The sequence below is a fragment of the Phasianus colchicus genome, chromosome 3, assembly GCF_987193195.1.
Source record: "Phasianus colchicus chromosome 3, bPhaCol1.hap1.1, whole genome shotgun sequence".
Classification (NCBI taxonomy): Eukaryota; Metazoa; Chordata; class Aves; order Galliformes; family Phasianidae; genus Phasianus; species Phasianus colchicus.
The window spans coordinates 2,410,608-2,430,610 of record NC_143438.1 but is presented as its reverse complement, the minus strand read 5'-3'; the positions used below and the strand labels follow the sequence as shown (position 1 = coordinate 2,430,610).

The following is a 20,003-nucleotide window of genomic DNA, read 5'->3' as shown; positions in this document are numbered from 1 at the left end:
CAGCTTCTTGTTCCTTCTCAGTCTGCAGAACCACCAAGCAGTTCTGCAGAGGCACCTCTCGATTTGGGGCAGGCTTCTTCCTCTTGTTAGTCTTTCTCATGGCAATGTGCCATTTCTCATCACTGTTGTCTTCCCTCCAACTGGATGTGCCAATGGAGGAGTTTGGGGCTGTTTGTCCCTGGACTGTGGATTCAGTGCAGACTGCGTGTGAATCTGGCTGTCTTCTTCTAGCTCTGCCTCCCTGATAGCATGCAGCTTTTTGACTGTCTCCTGCAGCTCAGCCACCTGTTGCAGGAGGTCCTGCACCTGGGCACATCTTGCATAGATGAGTTTGCCTCTCACCTCCTGGAGCAAGGTCCAGACACTTTCCAGAGATCACGTTCTGCCCAGCTGCTTCTTCCTTTAGCAGCTCTGAGTGGAGGCACTGATTGTGTCCGGGGTAGGTTGTGCACACTTCTCTGCCAGGGCTACAGCTTGGCATCACATGCTCACCATTCTGCTCTGAGGGTTGGTTCAAATCACGCTAGCTATAGGATCACTTTGCTTTCTTGGTATTTCTCTGGCAAAAGAAACTCCTAAAACCCTCTTGTACCTTGAGATCAGTTGCTTCAGTTCTGGCTGGGCTGGCTCTGAAGCAGCTGCTCTTGACTCACTGAGTTGAGATTTTTCATTGCTGTGAGGCAACTGGCAGTATCTGAACTGCTCAGGTAACTCCTAGCAGCCTTCTTGAAGAAAGATTTTCTTCAGCTTACCCTGTAATGATAAATAAACAAACAGAAAAACCTTACAGATTATAAAACACTTTGAGGGTGTTCATTTTGCTTCTTTTATGATTGCAGGTCACTCTAAATGGTGGCCTTATCTTTCTTTTTTAACTTGCTATCCTCTCTATGATAAAACAGGAAATCTAGGACTCTGCTTAAAGCAAAATTTGTAAAGTGGTTACATGAATCTTAAGCAAGGGTTTCTTTTCCACAAAACATTTCCCATTTGTTTCTCAATAATTCTTAACCAATGACCTCATTTCTCATGTTAAATAAAGCTTGTGAGTTTTTTATTCCTTAAAACTGCATGAAATTTCTCATAGAAGATAAAGTTATGTACAATTATATACGAGAGATCTTTATCCTCTGGTCACGAAAAATTCCATTGACTTGCCAAGTAAATTCCTGCTTCACTGGAGTCTTCAAAATGCTTAAAAAAAAAAAAAAAAAAAAAAAGTGGAATATCATCAATTTTTCTTTAACTAAGAAAGAAACTGATCCCAAATTGCAAGGTTAATATCAAAAACCATTACGCAATATATGTACATACACACACTCACATACACGTGGTGTCTTGCGTATGAAGGAAAACAGCTATAATAGAAATGCAAAAAATCTACTCTCTTTGTCATTTGTCCCCTGCCAAATATGCTTTATGTCGGCTCTATGGATTTTAGTAATTTTTTATTCATATCATTTATAGTGCTTTGGTTACTGAGGAACCCTGAAAATGAAGAGGTGCTCAGAATTTATTTTGTATAGATATTCTATAACTTTTGCAGAGTGACTTCTTGTATTTTTTTCTCAGCAATTAATTCTTCTAGAATATAGAAAATATTTAAGAAATACCTCAATGATTTAGTGCAGAGAAGAAAAGTGAGACTCTAGCTAGAAAAGCATTTTTGTGTCAAATCATGGTTAATCAGGATCAAAAAAGAGGAAAAATCATTCCCTTTAATGCCTAATACATTAAAGCATTTGGGCATCAAATACATCAAATAAAGTGTCTTGTTTCCAATGCTGTGTGTGCACAGACCAGTCAGATCATTATTTTCCAGAAGTCCTGATCTCTGCTGGTAAGAAAGGTCACGGAGCAGTCTTTTAATCTTTGTGCCATGGGTCAGTTACTCCCATCCAGTGATGGCTCAAAGGAGAGTTTTCCCTTCTAGAGAAATAGTCCAGACACAATGCAAAGCTGAAACCGCTCTGGAAAGTATGAATTTCTGTGTGGACTGTTAATATAAAAATTTGGTTTCACTCCAACTGCTCCTGTCAGCAATGCTGAACCTTGGTAGGGATATTCCCTAGTACCACCCATGGAAATGAAGGTTTTTCAGTGCCTACCACAGTAGGTTGTATCTTAGCAGGGACTTCAAAATATTTAACTTATCCTGTTTAGCACTGCCTCCTGAAACCTAAACCAGCATCAGCTGTTTAAACCTCTTTGCATGTTTCTGTTCACTACGTATCAGCCAAGGACACAGAAAGAGAAAAGAGCAACACACAAGTAGTACCATATCTCAGAGTGGAACAGGCACTGAAAGCATGAATTTCAGTCCTTCATCATTATTGGATTTACTTTATGAAGTGGATGCTATCTCATACTGATAAAAGACAAGGTTAATACTCCACATATTATCTCTAAAAGCAATTTAAATTGGTCTTTCAGATACATATGAAAGCCTTTCATTTAAAGGTCAGTATAAGACAATGACGGAGGGCTACTTCTTCCTTTAATGTTGAGTTCATCACATGGGCTAGATGTCATTATCTATATGAAATCCCCCTTTTCTCCCCAGACTAACTAAAATGACTTTCTGGGAACAAAACTTTCTATATGCAGTAGGGACTGAAGTAGACAGTACTGGCAGAAACAACACGAGATCCAGATCCAGACCGTGGGCATCATCCCATAGCTAGGGGAAAATTGCTTACTGGCTATCATTTCCACAGATGAGAGAAAAAGTGACTGTAGAACAACAACCAATAATAATTCATCTGTATTGCTTTTTTTACATCATCAAATGCAATGCTGGATATTCTTTTTCACACTAAAGAGGCTGGGTTTGTAAAGAAGCCTACTGGTAACTGAAAAATTCAGTGCCATATGAACCCCTGGATAGTTTGAAATTCCTGCTCTTTCTTTTTCATCTTTGTCTGTTAAAGATAGAAACTAAAGGTGCTGTTCTTTCATCTTTTTATCCTTTCTATAATTTTAATAAAAATAAGACTTAGTCATAAGATCTAAATTGCAGTAAGACATGAGGTCCACTTTCTCTGAGTATACTGTGATGTGGGAAACTGAAGCTTGTGGGTGAATGTGCCTGAACTGTTCTTGCTGCAAACAGCAGTCTGAAAATCCCAGCAAAAGGGGAAGAGAGATGTTCCAGACACCAAAATGATAAGCTGTTAGAAGAGGAGCATATGTCCATGGATCATTTACAATTGGCTTCCACAATCAGGCAGTTCACCTCTATACTGCTTTTTGCAAAAAAAAAAAAAAAGAAAGTTTGCTCAGCTGCTTTTGTCTCTGCTTTTTGTCCCGGGGTATTTCTGGTTTCAGAAATATCACTGTTACTCCTCATCATTATTAATATTTTTGCTAAAGTCAGTGAGAATACCTTTCAGGTTTCAGTTTCAAGCTCTTTTGAGGGGATCTGCAGTGAAGTTTAGACAAGTTCATGCTGTCCATAGGAACAAGGATGCACAGAGGTGGTAGCCTTTGTTTGGGATCCCTGAAGCTTTCAGTGAGGGGACCAGTACTTGCTGACTCCACAGTAAAGAAGGTTGTAGCAGGTTCAGAGAAGGATTCTAAGGGCCACAAAGATGATCTGAAGGCTGGAGCACCTCTCCTATGAGGAAAGGTTGAGGGAGTTGGGATTGTTTCATTTCAAGAAATGAAGGCTTCAAGAAAACCTCACTGTGATCTTCCAATACATGAAAGGGGCATAAAGACAGGAAGGGTGCTGATCTTTTATGCAGGTAGATAGTGATAGGATAAGGGGAAATACATTTAAACTGAAAGCGGGGTGCTTTAGGATAGATGTGAGGAAGAAATTCTTCACTCAGAGAGTGGTGAGGCACTGGAACAGGCTGCCCAGAGAAGTTGTGGATGCCCCATCCATAGAGGTATTCAAAGCCAGGCTTGATAACCTTGTCCAAAGCAGGGAGTTGGAACTAGATGATATTTAAGATCCCTTCCAAACCAAGCCATTCTGTGATTCTATGACGATCTTGCATATTTCTGCTGTCTACTCGGGGTTGGAAACTAGCTTAGCTTCTTCCTCTTGCAGGGTCTTAAGACAAAGCTATTGGTCTGACTGTGTCACTACATGATATTACTCATCAGTCTCTCTCTGATTTCTGAATACTATGCTGCTTGTGATTTCCTCACTCATCCTGGCTACCTGACCAAAAGCATTGCTGAGCTGGGCACACTGCATGCATGACATACTCTGCACCGTCCTTAGGCCCAGGTTCTGGAGCTCCCCACAGCTGAAGGCCTGGGCAGCTGTGCAGCACTTTGGGAGATCAGTCTGGGTGCATGAGTCAGCCTGGAAAGGCTGTGGCTCCTCTGCCTGGGTACCCGTGCCATCTCTGCCATGTCCTGCTTGCCCTTCTTATTTGCTATGCTCCTGGTCCCTTGCACCTACCTAAAGCATCAGTCTACTTTGCATGAACACTATAACAGAGAACCAGTTTGATTTAGTTGTATACTGTATGGTGTTCTTGTGACAGGAAGGTATACCTTGAAACCTTTTACCTAGGCATTTTCTAAACTTTTCACATCCAGTTCTTCTCCCAGTAAATTTGTTCGCAGTGCTGCCTGCACTTTTTTTTCCCCGTATATCTAAATCTGTCATGTTTTCATACCAGAAAATTTGAGTATTCCGGTTCTAGGAAGAGAGTCTTTGTTTTTTTATCTTAAGGGTGTAAGATATTTCTTTTCTTGTTGCTAGTTTTTCGTCTATAGGAGAAATTGTAAGTTTTAGAAGGTTTACAGTATCTGCCAGTGGAAGGTTATCACCACAGGGGACAAATGTGCAATGAGATGAGGAGGTGAAAGTATAAGGCAGTCAGAAGAGAACATGGAGAGCTAGGAAAGGACAAAAGGATGAAATGGAGGAAGGAGAACAGAGATGATTCAAAATGCAGCAATGTTAAGAAGCAGGAAGGAAAGATCCTTCTTTCTTCATCCCTTCCTGCATCCTTCCATCGCTCCCTCCCTTCTTTCCTTCTTTCTTTCGTCCTAGGAGTAACAAAGGATGTTCCAATTCATTCCTCTTTCCATTTTTTAAAAAATAAATATGAATTTAAAGAAAACTAATAACATTCCTTAGATGCAAGACGAGTCACTGAACTACGATGCAAATTTAATCTTCTTTTCTAATAAATGCTTAGACAAAGTAGAACAGCTTTGAAAGGTGACACTTAAAAGCTGTGACTACAAAGTAAGCCTAGAGGTGGTGATTACTGCCTTGTGACCTCAGGCTCTTCGATTTGAAAGTTCTGTTTCAGAGGAGAAGGGGATTTGAAATGTTTTGTCACACTTCCTAGAGTTTTACCTTGTGGCCTGCTGAAGCTAAAGGCAGATGAATATATGTATTCCCTGGCTGGTGTCTTCTACAAATCTCCTTTGTACTCATTTCGGGGTGGACAGGTATGACCGGTGTAGCTTAAGTGTTGTGAGATCACATGCATGAGTAATGCCAGAATGAACGATAGCAATCAGGAACTGATGTCAGGTTCTGTGGGGTTAGCAAACCTGTTAGGACTGGCTGCATTAAAACAATAACAACAACAACAAAATTGATACATTAGGCACCAGCATGGCAGTATGACAACTGAGCAGCAAATCTGAGGTTTTCTAGGGGGAAGACTGTATCTCAGATGGGTCCCAGTATCTGGGCCTAGGTCTACTTTTTGATTACATTTGAAAATGATAAACAGTAGCTTCAACTGGTCCAGTTCTTCTAAGATTCTGCCAAGTTTAGTCAAAACTTCAGTATGTTTGTTCTTTTTTTTTTTTCTCTACTAAGTCTGATATGTTTTAAGAGGCATTGCAGCCTGCAATGGCAGACAGAGATGAGGAAGACTGTAAACGCTATGGAGTACAGATCAGTGACACTGCTGTATTATTTATTACTCAGTTTTTACTATAGGAATGAATGTATCTTGTGATTTGGAGAAAAAAGTTTTCCTGTTTCCTACTTTTACCAGTTATCCTAAAATTGTTCAGCAAAGATTTACTCAGTTACCAGTTACATGTAAGTTTGAAATATGTTAAATACGCATGCTAAACATTTTCTTCCTTCAACCTGTTTTGCTACAGCAGCATGCCAGCTGGGCAAAGCACTCCCAGTTCTGTCAACAGGAGCATTACTGTTGCTTCAGGGGGAACAAGGCTGAACTCATAAACCCAGGTTGAAAATATTTTTGTATCTTCCCTGTGTTCTTGGTAGTGTTTTTGTTCTTCTCCATCCAACTGCCTGCTTAGTCACTATCAGCAGGTAGATTGTGCAATATCCATTCAGAAATAAGTGTACTAAAAACAATTCCCTAGGTCAAGGTCACAGCTTAGTTCCTAAAGGAAAAACACTGATCTAAAGGAGTACTCTCAGGGGGAAGGCTGTTCCCAATTTGCAAACATGCTCAGTGTTACTATTGAAAGCCACAAGAGCAAGGCTCAAGAACATAACGCAACTCTGATTCGTTTCCATTCATGCAAAAAAGGTCAGGTTTTTAATACCATAGTATTTTTTCAAAGCATAGTGTCTTGAAGGTTATCTTCTCATTAATGAGGTGTCTGTAGTCTTAAATCTTTTCCAGTCTCACCGCCTACTGCTAATACAAAGGCCTATTTTAAAGTGATGTTAGACTTTGCAGCTCCCAGTAAGGGTTTTTGTACATTGGGCTGTTACTTTATACACTGGGCTGTTAATTTATATTATACAATATAAATATGCATAATGGAACTTTGCACCTGATGCAATTCACTACATAAGTAGAAATTCACCATTGTTGCTGCTGGATGAGCATTAAACCAGACTAAAACAGCACACTACTAGAGCCTCTCAAAGAGAATTCATGTATCACAGTAGAAAACTAACATAATATCATTAAATTACTTGAGAGTCTGCTGGAGAAACAAGGGAAAGTGCAAGCCTTGTAAACAAAAGAAATGTTAGCTTTTATTCTTTTTTCCTCCAGTACATATATGTGCAGTGCAATAATAGCAATTACATGTAGTTCTAATCTCCTTAACATCTTGGCTTTTAAGAACTAGAGACAACTCTTTCTTCGGGGGCATCATCCAAAGGGGGATAACATGTAGTTTATTACTAAATAGATCTGATTGAAATCCCTTAGCATTCTTATCTGTAATTAACAGTAATGCTGTTGCTGTAGATAACGCGTCAAAAATATTTCAGCAACACCATGAAATATGAATTAATTCTACACATTTTATCAGGAAAAGCTATCAGCAGTATTGTGACTTTTCACAATCAATGAGGAATGGAACTATTCTGAGATAAATGCTATAAAGTCATGTGATTCTTTTTAAACATTCCACAGAAAGGTAATAGTAGCAGTTTCCAACACCTTGAAAGCCCACAGTTTTATCTGCCTGCCTGATACAGCTGCAGGACTTGTGAAGACCCAGTCAAAATCAATTCTACATTAGCACTCCAGGCAATTAGTTTGCTCCCACTGAGGGAAGTCTCCAGGATTTTACTGCTACCAAATAGTTTCATGAGCTTGGCAGGGAGCAGGCTTGCTCCCTAGAAAACTATCCCTGCATTTATCATGTCCTGAATCTTAAGAAGCTGTGTGTTGCCCTTGGAACTTATAGGATCTGTATTCCCTGGATTCTTCTTGTATTTCAGCTAACCTCAAATAAGGACTGAGCAAGACTTTGTCACCAATTGCATGCACCCCTAACCTGCCAAGGACTGAGCCTTCTTACAGCCTCCAATGATTTCCATCATGAATAAGTCAACCTAAGACTAAGGCACTAGAGGCATGACAGCTGAGACTGAGTTTTGGCAGAAGACTGACAAAGTATCAGAGGATGATGGGAAAGGAATACAGCAATGAAAAAATCAGGCATAGAAGACTATGTTATAAGGAAGGCGCCACTAGAGGCCAGATTGGAGATGACATTAAATGGAGACATTTGAAGATGTGAAAACAGGTTCAGAAAAGAGGCAAGGGTGACTTTGAAGTGTAGTTAGGAGAATGAAAAGCAGCAGCAACATCAAGATTTTTCTGAGACCAGGACAAGAAGCCTGAGAAAAGAACAAGTGCAGCTGGCTGTCTGGGTTGGTACAAACAAGAGAGAGATCTGGGTCACTTGGATTAAGTGTTGGGTAATGTGGCCAGACTAATCTATGCTTGTCCTACGGGTAGAGGAGGGCTTTATTCTAGCTTTGCACTCGTCTGATCTTAGTTCAGCCCCCTGCACAAGTCACAGAAGCTGATAAAGTCCCTGATGAACATAAATGCAAAGGAAATAGAAGCACATCTTTAACCATGCTATTTCCTTTCCCCTCAAGAGCAGCTTGAGATCTACATTCAGCGAGTATTTCAGTTACCAGAGGAGCCTGCGAAGCCAAGACAATCTGTGTAAACCTAACACACAAGTGCCAGAACATTAAACATCAAACCAAGTGAGTATGCTTTGACTGGCAACCTGAGGGGCAGTATCACCCCTCAACCTGGCTGCCACAGAAAGTTACATCCGAGGACCATGCTGTTCCCTTGAACAACACCAGAGAGCTTAATGTCAGGAATTACTAGTAAAAATGTCCTAAATTTGCTCAAGTCTTGCAGGAAGCCATAGAACCACAACTCCGCTCTTGTATTTTTGTGCACAACACAGCTGAACCTGGTTGGCAGAGACCACGGTTCTACTCGTCAGGAGAGAAGTTTCAGTGCATGTAAAGGAAAAGCAATGGTTTCTCTTGCCTTTATCTATAGCTTGCAACTTAATTTGAACAGGATCTCTCCCCTTTGAAGCAGTTCAATAGTAGGGAAAAACAGATTGCTTCAAAACTAATACAGTCAGGTAAACACCTGTACTAGAACCACATCAGAACAGGGATGAGTGGTAAATCTGTTGTGGGTCCCTGTCACTGACACCCTACTGATAACTTAGAAGTGACCTGCCTAAAGATTACATTACATGCAGCAGCAGGAACTAACACAAACATTATACTTTTGGGATTACTTTGACAATTGCTTCACAGACTGCTGCTTTAAGCTAAAACATCAATCTACTCCAGCATCTTTAGAAAGTCTTTAGAAAGGGAACAAGAAAAAAGAAATCAGCATACTTTCAAAACACATCTGAGATAGTTACTGCTTCACCTGGCGACTGCATAGCACACTTAGAATACAGACCAGAGCAAACTCAGAACCAGATCTTCGAATCAGATAGTAATCTCTAAAGACTCCCAACCTGGTGCCTCTCACTATTTCCTCATCTCCCCAGCTAACAGTAAAAACATTTCTGATTGCATGTTTTTATTACTCTCTCAATGAGGAGATTCTCCACTGACAAACCAGGATTACATTCATGTGGCCACTAGGACTTTGTCACTTCAAGAACATCAGCAACCCTTGAAGATTTGAATGCTATACAAACAATTGTGATAAGTGGCAACTGTGGCAGGATGAAGAATGATTTTTACTTAACTCTCTCCCTTCCTTTATTCCAGGCATTTAGCTATTGCAGATTAATGTTGTTTCACATAGAAGCAGTAGCTGACATCTCTTAGACTTAATAGGAAGCCCAACAGGCATTGCAGTTTAGTCAGATGTGCACTTTATTGGAATCTGCTATTCACAAAATAAGCACGAAACATCATTACTTCCAAAAATAGTTTGATCAAACTTCTTCAATTGTTAATTCATGTTTAGTTGCTTCCTCAATGTTTTTCAGTTGGCGAAGCACCCATTCTCTTTGTTTCTTTCTCTGTTACAGAAAAAGAAATAGTTACTCTGACCTGTTTAGACTTCATATGCTTTAAAAACAAGCACAGCTAGATTTGGGCTGAACATTTATTTGTTTTAAGCTAAGAAGCTTTAACTCAGAGTGAGCATATCTTCCTGAGCTTTCAAAATACCTGTGAATAAAATGGAGAAAAAAATAAAACCCACAGATAAATCCAAGAAAACAGAATTTGATGGTTTGCACACTAACATGACAGTCTTCACACTCCAAATCCATTGCCTTATTTTCCTTTTTGTGAACTTGCCACAGAGTCCATGCTGATAATCAAAGCTGCAGGAAGCTGAGATCTCTAATTCCATTTTAATCAAACAAGACCACCTGTATAAGGACTACTAATCTAAGCTTTTCCCAGGATACCTTACACTAATTGAAGGGTTGTACACAAGACTAACATTAGCAATGACTAGAATTCTTTCTATAAAGCGTTATGATTTCAATTAAACAGGCCAAGTAGTAGATTGTTTTTTTTAACTCCTGCATTTTCAGTTAAGTCTCCAACATGAAGAAATTTAAGAATTTTTCCAGTTTAAGCCACTAATCTCTTCCCATTCTTAAATTCCTCCTACAGAGAAGCAAACTACTTCTGCAGTACCATTCATATATTGACATGCAAGTGCAGAAGCTAAATTAAATACCAAATGAGTAAATCACATCTAGTCTAGCTGGAGTGATATCACACAATCTAAGTTATCAGTATGAACAGGGACATACATTCTTATTAATAAAGTTGTGGAAATGTTGTATAACCACAGTATTCTTCTATTACTAGAAAGATGTGTAGATACAGTATTGGCACAAAACTATATGCTATTTCACAGTATATGGAGAATATAATTACCACAATAGCTTTATCAGTTTTCTTCTTTTTCAACACTGGAGGATCTTTTATTCCTGGTATTCCAGAAACCATCCATGAAGATCCACTCTTGGGAGTTCCTGCTAACTTCTCAGATGCTTTTGTGGGAGTTTGAGTTCCTGCACTTGAGGCAACCTTTTCACTTGTCTCTTCAATTGATTCATCAGATGCCAATACTGTGGAAAGTCGTCTTCTAGAATACACAGCTCGAGAACTATGGCTTCTCTCTCCACTGGAATCTTGCAAGTCAAATACTACTGAATACCTTTTTGGAGACGTATGAGGGAAGTATGCTTCAACACTTGCCAATGATAGTTGAGCTACTGATTTTCCTAGAGCTGATTTTGGCACTGGGGATACATAAGCTCTCTTACTGAGATCTTGGTCATTGATTGACCAATTGATTGGACCTGAAAGAGATGGTGTTTTTCCTGAGAACACTGAGTCCACTGGAGTGCTGTGTTTCACCAGTTTTCTTTTTAGAGATCTTTTAACGCATGAAATAGAATCTTCTTCCTCTGACATCAGGAAGTCAGGTTCGCCATCTTAAAGTAGAAAGAAAATTGTGTCATTGCTCATATACTATAAGATGTCATGCAAAGTGTTCAGTTGCAAGAAAAAATACAAGCATGAAAATAAGAGCACTCTCTCTACGTGAATTTTACCTATTATATTGATGAATATTCTTAAAGGGTTTAAGAGATTAGAAAACACTTATTCCTGTCTTAGCCCTCTGCATGCAGAGCTCCACATAGGCGAGGACTTAAGCAATCCTATTAGCTGTAACTTCATTACAATAGTTGTTTTTCCTTCAGCATAAGCAGATATGCCTTGGAGTTGCAGTTACTGAAACTGTGGAAGGCAATGGTAACTGTGGCACACCAAAAGGAATAAATAGCATAGGAAAAATGAAAGCACACTGGAGTAAGAGAGACATTCTGGTTTCAAGCAATAATCTGTCTTACTCTAATTGCCATTTTGTTACTCTTGCATGAACAATCATTTTAAGAAAAGCTTCTAATTCCCTCCCACTTACCATTTCATAGAAAGTCTTACTACTTCGGAATTTGATCCTAAAATATTTTGTACAGTTAAATTTACAACAATGGCAAGGTTGCTGTTTTGTTTATTTCCCTACTTCTACAGCTGCATCAACAACAGAAAAGAACCATCTTCTTAAACCTGAAGAAGCCTAAGATAAATACACCTTAAAGCATAATTAGAATATCCATCTTAAGTGTTCTAATATTATCCTAATAGTTGCTGAACTGTGTGGTTTCATGAGGCAATTCAGATATTTTATACAGGCTGACTGCATAGAAGAGCAACAGACTTTGAGTACTTATGTTCTGAGACCTCTATATAAAAGATCACACATAGGTGAGCTGAACTTCTATGAGAAGAAAGGCATCAGCTCTCCATTCTTTGGAAGTGTTTTGCACCTGTGTAGAGTCTGTAAGTTTGGTAGCACCATACCCACTTCATGTTTCTAGAGAACACAAGATGGCAAACAAGGGAACTTCTTCAATAGATTTTTTTTTTTCTTCCTTAGAAAGAGGAAATAATAGTAAACCTTTATTACCTACTTTGAATAACCATTTCTCCTCCCACTTCTGAGTGTTGCCAGCTTTCATGACTGATTATAAGCAGCCCTGAGCTGACTGTTTTTTCACCTCACTGTTCAGTCACGTTAACTTCCCTTAGTCTTAGAAGCTTACTGGTAGTAAATCTACATGAATAGACTAGAAATGGAAATCAACATAAGTTTACAACTCCTCAAACCCCCTCCCTACCTCCCAGTACTACTATACATTTTGATGCTTTCCCCTTAGTCATTAAATAACGGTTTACGTGAGTAATTACAAGCTTGTATTTGTACTTCTAAAGTTAGCTTTTAAAATTGTTTCCAACCAAAGCTTCTGAGAAGAGCAAAATACTTCTCCATACTTTAGACACAATTGTAAGAAACACTTCCCCCCCCCAATTGTATTAATAATACCATTAATAATACACCCAAAAAAGGAGGGAGGAAGAGAAAACTAAAAATGGCAGAAAAAGTTAAACAATTAAGAATGATAGAATCTAATAGAATCTACAACAGCAAAAGAAAACAACCTTACCGGTGCTATTAAGTTCCATCTGAAGTCTTCTACTACTTCTCTCCTTTCCAGGTGATCTAGGTAAAGCTCCTGCCTCAGTTCTTATAGCCCTGGTAACTTCCCAGCATTCTTTGCTGCAGAAACTCCCCAAACGATGCATCTGGCGTTTTTTTAGGAGCTTCGTTAGTGCTGCTAAATGAAAAAAAAAAATGCTGAATAGTAACCTAAGATGAAGAAGAAGTCATAGGAAAACAGGCTATCCAAATTATCTATGTGCTAAATTTATTGCTGTTTAGGCTCTGCTGCTTGCTACCTACTTCAATGACAATAAATCTAGTGATTTATTGGCTTCACATAACAGTTTATGGCATGTTGAGGATCTGTTACAAGACGGATGCTTGTTTATGGATATGTTTCAGTTTCTATTCAGATTTTATTTTCTCTCTTTTTATTACCTGAAAAATTAATGTTAGAAAAAATATGTTAAATCTTCAATGAAAAACTCTTCGTATAATATAGATAGTAAGAATACACTGAATATTGTTTTGCTGCAGTGTGGATTTCACAGTGCTTGCAACTAACATTTGTGGAGATTACGGCATTTTATACAGAAGAATTTTGTCACAAACCATCAGCTCTTAGATGAGAATTGTATTGGTATGTAATGCCAAGGTTCACGTGGAGGACCATAATTTTTGCTTACAAAAAATGCAGCTGGACTGAACCAGCCTCACAGAAGTGCTAGTGAATTTTGGGGAGGAAGGCAGTAAACAGCTGCCATCATAACACTGTAGAGCAAGCAGGGATGTGGAAGAATGCTAGCACAGATATTGGGGTAACCCTTTTTGACAAAGCATGAATTGTTGGAGCTTTAAAATCTAGATTGATCAGACGGACCTAATTTCAGGGCTTTATGTGGATGATCTGAGATTGTAGTACACACCTCAACAGGAGGTCAAAGGTCTGATCTTGCCAGGAGTTGAACTTGTGGTTGCAGGGAATCTGAGCATTTCAAACCTAATCACAAACCACTCTAACTTGCTGTATTAATACTTGCGCTATGAATAGAGAGTTGGAGCTACCAGTTCAATATTTAGGAATAACAGTCTGTCAATACATGGGGTATGCTTCTAGGTTTAAATTATCTGCCCCTAAGGAACTGAAAGAGAGCTTGAGAAATTGAGGCACTTTAGAATCACATGGATTGCATAAGTAAACGTTATGGAAATAAATAGCTGGTCCAGGTAAAGCTATTTATTTCCTAAAGTCCCAGGGGAGGTTCCTACAGGAATATTTTGAGAGCTAAACATAAAATTATTTTGAGTTATTTGTGGCTGGGTAAAAGAAAAAAAATATCTTGGTCCCTTATAAACACAGAAGAGGCTAGACCAGCCCTTACCTCATTTTGACTATTAGTAGTTAGTTTTCAAACTAGTGGCCTTGTGGCTTCATGAACAGACCCACCAGGTCGTCCATACTGTGTCTTGCAGAGCTCAGCAAGGCAGTTCTTTATATAGCACAGAGCAGTGATGTCTTGACATAGTGTGGCAATGTTTGCGCTGCCCTGTATAAGTGGGACATACTACTGCCTATCCCAGCAAGGGTGGGACGAAAACAGTGTTGTGCAGCATGAACCTATACAAGAAGCTTTTCGGTGGGTCTGAGTAATTTACCAAGAAGTAACATGCATTACCATGGGACACTTTTTTTTCCCCGTAGTGTTCTGACCTAATCTGAGACCACACGTTTTCAGTTGCTGCTCTGTTCATTTCTTCAATTCCCACTCTGATTATGCTGCTAAACAGTTCTGAAGAGAACTTGAAGGCCAAACTTAGCACCTACATTTACCTAACATGTCAAATTGGTTTTGTATTTCTAGTTTGTAAAGTCAGAAATCTTGCGAAAGTGTCCCAACAGTTTGGAATTTGATATAGTCTGTAGTACCAGGCTTCTCCCTACCCTTGTGACTAGTCTAAGGGCTTTTTGGTGCGGGCTATTCTGCAAAAAGTACGTAATAGACAGTAGGAAAAGGAGCTGGCAAGTGCAGCTCATCAGTCATGAATCAAAGTGGGGTGGTTCTTGTTTGGAGAAATGGAAGGAAGTAGGAAGAGCCAGAGGAAGAATACAAGGGATGGTGATGGCAAATAAGGGGAGAAGAAAAAGAAGAAAAAGACGAGTAGGGAAGGAGACAGAGAGGAAAATGCTTTCCTAATTTTACAATGCAATGAAAAGAATAAATTAGAAGAATGGATGGAAAAATCAAAGAGAAAGGAAATTATACTATATTTCTTAAACAGTTTAGAAAATTTAGGCTCAGATTATCAGTTGTTTTTGGATGAAATCCTTCTACAATTAAAATCTAATTCAAATTCTCATAATCTCTCCTTCCTCTGTTTGAGTTCTGCGGTGTAAAGTCAAATCAGAGTGCTCTAAAACTGACTGACAGATTGAACTTTTCAGTGAAAACCAGAGTGCTGCATCTTATTTATCAGCATGAGGGCTGAAACTAGCAGGGAGCTTCATCATGAACTAACCTCCACAGCTCTAGTGCCTTCCTTGGTCTATCCAGAGTTTTGATACAATGGGATATGCAAAAGGAGCAGAACCTCTGTTTTCCCAAGTTGTAAGCATCTTGGGCAGCCATAGAAATTGAAATGCAAGCAGTCCAAAGCCTGTTTAGATATGTAAAGTTGTATGGAGAAGTCCACTGGGACTTTTCAAAGGAACCTTAACCCTTTATTTTCACTGATTGCAGTAGGAATTTCATGCTTGGGTGCTGAGAATATTGAGATTTGGGAGAGGATATACTATGGTGGCAGTCATTTAGTACATATATTTCATGGAAATCTTCAGAAACCAAGGATTATAATCCTCTGTGGTCTGCCAAACAAAAGCTATGCAAATTTATGAACCTGATCTCTAACAGTTTTGGAATTTAAGAAGTCTTTTTTTATTGTCAGTGAAACATCGAATTATGATATTATGATTACTGGAGGAAAAAAAAAACACCATAATTTATAGCAATATTGTGGAAGTGGTACCTTGCACCTTGTTGGAATAGTCTGTTTTTCCAGTGTTACAATGACCTTTATTCCTGGTCAGAGACAAGATCAATGTTTTTTACTACATTGTCCACAGACTGACCTAAGCGTGGTACAATTCCCATTCCAATAGCTGTCATAGGTATGACTCTTAAACAGTCTGAGGTGAAGGCTCCAGGGAAACCTAGACAACTCTTTACACAGAGTAACAAACTGTTTTTCAGATTTTGGGTAGTGTCCCTCTACTATGACTGGATAGCAAGTCTGATTCTGCATACTAAAAGCCACAACATGGTTTGCTGAATGGATTTTGTAGCTACTCAGGATGTCAAACTGTTGTTTAAACATCTAAATCTCCTTCCATATGATTAATTGCAGTGAGAGTGTAAGGAATAACAATACTGCTTTGTTTCCAAACCATTGCAAATATTCTTATATGCTTTTTATAGAAGTTAGAAAATTTCCATCTAGATCCAACAATTGCCTGGAATTAAAAGTAGTATCCTATCAGCCAATTTTTTTTTCTGCTTTAATGTCAGACTGAGTAAACAAAAGCCTTAAAGAGCACACCTTTATCCCCTCATGATGTATCGGGGCTCACAGACAAGGTCAGTGACGCATCCTCCCTTAGCAGGGCCCAGTTTTGCACTCAGACACAGTGCTTGGACTCTCTGTGAGAGGAGGATTAGGTTGTAAATATTTAAATAAGCTGGTATCTTATAATCAATTATAAAACTCCAAGGCAGTAAAAATTGTTGCCTCTCTTGGTTAAGCAAGTTTATTATAGACAAGTATTCATTCTTTGAACACAGTGGGAAATACTAAACTGAGAAAAGTCTATTGCTATCCAGTAGTCTGACTGATTAATATTTGACTTTTGAAAAGTCTAGTTACCTAAATGGTAAGAAACTATGTACACTTCAATACTAGTAGAGGTCATTAACCTTCATAAAATCAATGTGCCACCACCTGCCTTTGTAATTACGTCAATGACTCCTCTTCATTATATGCTTATCCACCTCAGTCTTACCAGAGGGCCTCATTGTGTTCTATCTGCATGTTGTTTGTTTGCTAGACGGTGTCCTATATATTTTCTGCATGTTTCTACATCCCAGAAATCAAACTGAGTTAATATTCAACAAGGACTTTTCCTCAATAACGTGCTGTCTGTTTTCTGATATGACTGCTCCTCTCTAATTATGTTGGCAGTGCTGCAGAGGAGCACATAATGTTATTGCCTAAGTTCAATAAACATGCAGAGTAACTATAAAGCTTGGAAAAAAACAGTCATGCTTTTATGACTTCTGGCAACAGTATAAGCACAGTTTGGCCAGTGCCAAACAAATGTCTAACTTAAAATCTCTCAGTGATCAGAAAATGATGGATTTACTTTATTACATCTAATAATAAACAAGAAATGCTTTTCGAGCAGTGAAGTAGTGTGTCCAGACTGAGTATATTACTTTGCAGAAGGTCAGAGATCTATCAGTGGCTCTTCCTTCTATTGAAATCTGATAGACAAATCTCCAGGTGGTCTTAGCTGAGGGAGTGTTAGTGAAGCCACCAGAGTCCCACTGACTTAGTGAAGCAGTGGGTTTGTGATAGGGAAGCTCATCCACTTCATCTACAGTGGCATAGTAATTTTTACATCCTGTTGTTTATGAAATCCATTATTGGCATCTTCAAACTAGGCCAAGTGAATTGAAAGGAGGACATTAGTAATATTCATGACTACTTGTTCATCACTAGCTTCTTCTAGTTATTCGTCATTAATTTGCTATAGTTAGATCTAATAATGGTAGTCTACTCTCTGGCTATAAGTATAAAAACAGCAAAGGCCTGGGAGGTTTATATTAATGCAAAATTAAATGCTTCTTTCTATTCTCTGAGCCCTGAGCCTGAAAAGCTGTGCAAATTATTACTGCAATAGATAATCTGCACAGAACTGGATGTTTCATATCAGATCAGGACTGATAATGGCCTGGCTATACCTCAAGATCTCTGTCTTCAAATTCTATCCACAGTTTAATGAAAACCAAAATTGTCACAATTTCCACTGCATGGATTGCTTTCCAGATATATTTCTGTTTGTTCATTTTGTTTCCAAAATAAAAATCCAAATGAGAAGATGGTCCATGGTTGGTACTTATCATTTTATTCTGGTGGACAGCAGAAAATCATGTTCTGCCAGCAGAAGCTGTGCATTAGGTTGTCTTAGGTTCCCTAGGCTGACCAAGGGAATGGCTGCAAACTGGAAAGCTCTGACATAGGTGCACTGGCAATGCACCAATAATACCTGGATTATGCACAGTGTTCACATTTTCCATTCTCCCCTTTCCCCCTGTTTTAAATTGACAATATTCTCAGGTAACATTTTTAGATGAAAACACTAGTTCTAGTCCTGGGTGGTTTGTGGCATAAAAATGCAGTTGCTTTGGAATTTCTTGTTCAGGGACTGGATTTCTATAACATAAATGACCATCCTTGTCCATAAATATTACCTGAGGATTTAAGCAATCTGCTGCTGAAACTACCTCATTATTTAAGTAATACGAATTCTCATACAGTGTAACTATGTCTCTGAAGTAATTCAGCTGTGTAATGGGTGACAACAAGAAAATATACCTGACCTGGGTCATTAATCCAGAATATATGCTAACTTATTAATGTATGTGTGTACATATTTTATGTATGTTATCTATATTTATATACTTCTTCCTTAAAAGATACAATGAAAGTTGAACTCTTTAATATTAAAAAAAGGCACAAAATAGTAATGTGGCAGAACAGCCCCAGTTAAAGATGAATGCCAGATTTTCAGTTTATTTGGATCCTTTTGACTTCAGAGCTGCTTTTATTGAAATTTAAGAAGGTTTGGCTTCCTTGGGGAAAAGGAAAAAAATAAATAGTTCTGCAAGGCCTCAAACAATTCTCACTAGTTAAAGGCAAACCAAGAACTATTCCGTCATACTTACTGACATCATAATTCTGTACAACTCCTACTATTCTCTCTAATATGCATAAGAAACAGCTCAGGAGCCTTTGTCTAGCATTTGATAAAAAGACTTTGCACCTGAGCCCAGGCTGTTTGCAATCATAAGGAACTCTGCATTTCCAAGTTATCTGGACGGATGTGATGGGCCTGAGTGTCTCTGCTTTTACTCTGAGTTGACCAGATGGGAATGTGCTGTGATTTGACAGTGGTACAATCAGGTTAATTTGGTATGGTGTCCAAACCTACAGAGCCTCCTATGTGTCATGTTACTGATACAACTTCAATCAGTCTTCAAATTATTTTTAAGTTAGGCAACGCAATTTTACACTTAGGCTGGTTCTGTATCTTGCATTGTTTTCTCAATATAAACCACTTTTACACGGTCTACTGGATGCTCATGAATGGGAATAGTGTGGGGCCAGTTCTTAATGGCCTGTGTGGGGGGAGAGAGAGAGAAAGAGAGGAAGAGGAAGAGAGAAAAAGAGCGAGGGAGGGAGAGAGAAAGAGAGGGAGAGGGAGAGATGAACTTCCCCTTCCCTTCTTCTGGTCTCTGTGGCCAGTACTGTGCCAGTATCTGTACATGTTTACTTTCCTCTGCAAGCACACTGGATGCAGAGCTTGGCCCAAGCTGGCTTCCACTGTGTGCAATGCAGAAAGTCAATATGGCTCACAATGGAGTTGGGTTGGTCCCAAAGGGTTCTTAAGTCCAAAGCAACTGTGGAAGTAAAATTGTAGGATTTCTAGATGTGTACTCGTAGCATACTGAGAAGCAGCCTTTTGGGACTTTTGAAAGGCAGCTTGGGTATAGAATAACCACTGCAACTACATTAAAAAAAAAAAAAAAAAAAGCAATCTGAAACAACTGTTTATTCAAGCTGATTTTTTTTATTATTTCGTTTTTAATTGGATTCCAGAAATTATGATAGTGCAAACACTCAGTATAAAAGTTGCAATAAGAAATTTACATTCACATTTAACATTTCAGTTCATTCACTTTTTAACATAAAAATAGGACAAATATTCAATTGCTCTTCTCAGTTTAACAATCCTGAAAAAGATTGGAAGATACTCTACAGTATTTTATTTACATAAAAAGACCCGTATTATTAATGCAAATCTATCATTAGAAGTTACCCAGTGTTAAGTTATTGTATCATACTATGTATATACATACATATATATATATATATAGTGTATAGCTATGTAGTTATAAAAATTATTTCTATGTATCA

The 20,003-nt window shown here is 38.6% G+C and overlaps 2 protein-coding genes across 3 annotated transcripts in view; one reads left to right on the top strand and one right to left on the bottom strand.

The window, feature by feature from the left end:
* IGFBP3 (insulin like growth factor binding protein 3) overlaps positions 1 to 20,003 on the top strand; it is a 70,065-nt gene that overhangs the window by 35,265 nt on the left and 14,797 nt on the right. The gene's annotated exons all lie outside the window — the stretch shown is intronic.
* Positions 9,575 to 12,821, bottom strand: CCDC201 (coiled-coil domain containing 201). The gene is made up of 3 exons (XM_031592022.2): positions 12,757 to 12,821; positions 10,619 to 11,181; positions 9,575 to 9,741 (listed from the first exon to the last, which is right to left on the bottom strand). The coding sequence occupies exons 1-3, from the start codon at positions 12,773 to 12,775 to the stop codon at positions 9,655 to 9,657; spliced, it is 669 nt and encodes a 222-aa protein (XP_031447882.2). The 5' UTR covers positions 12,776 to 12,821; the 3' UTR covers positions 9,575 to 9,654.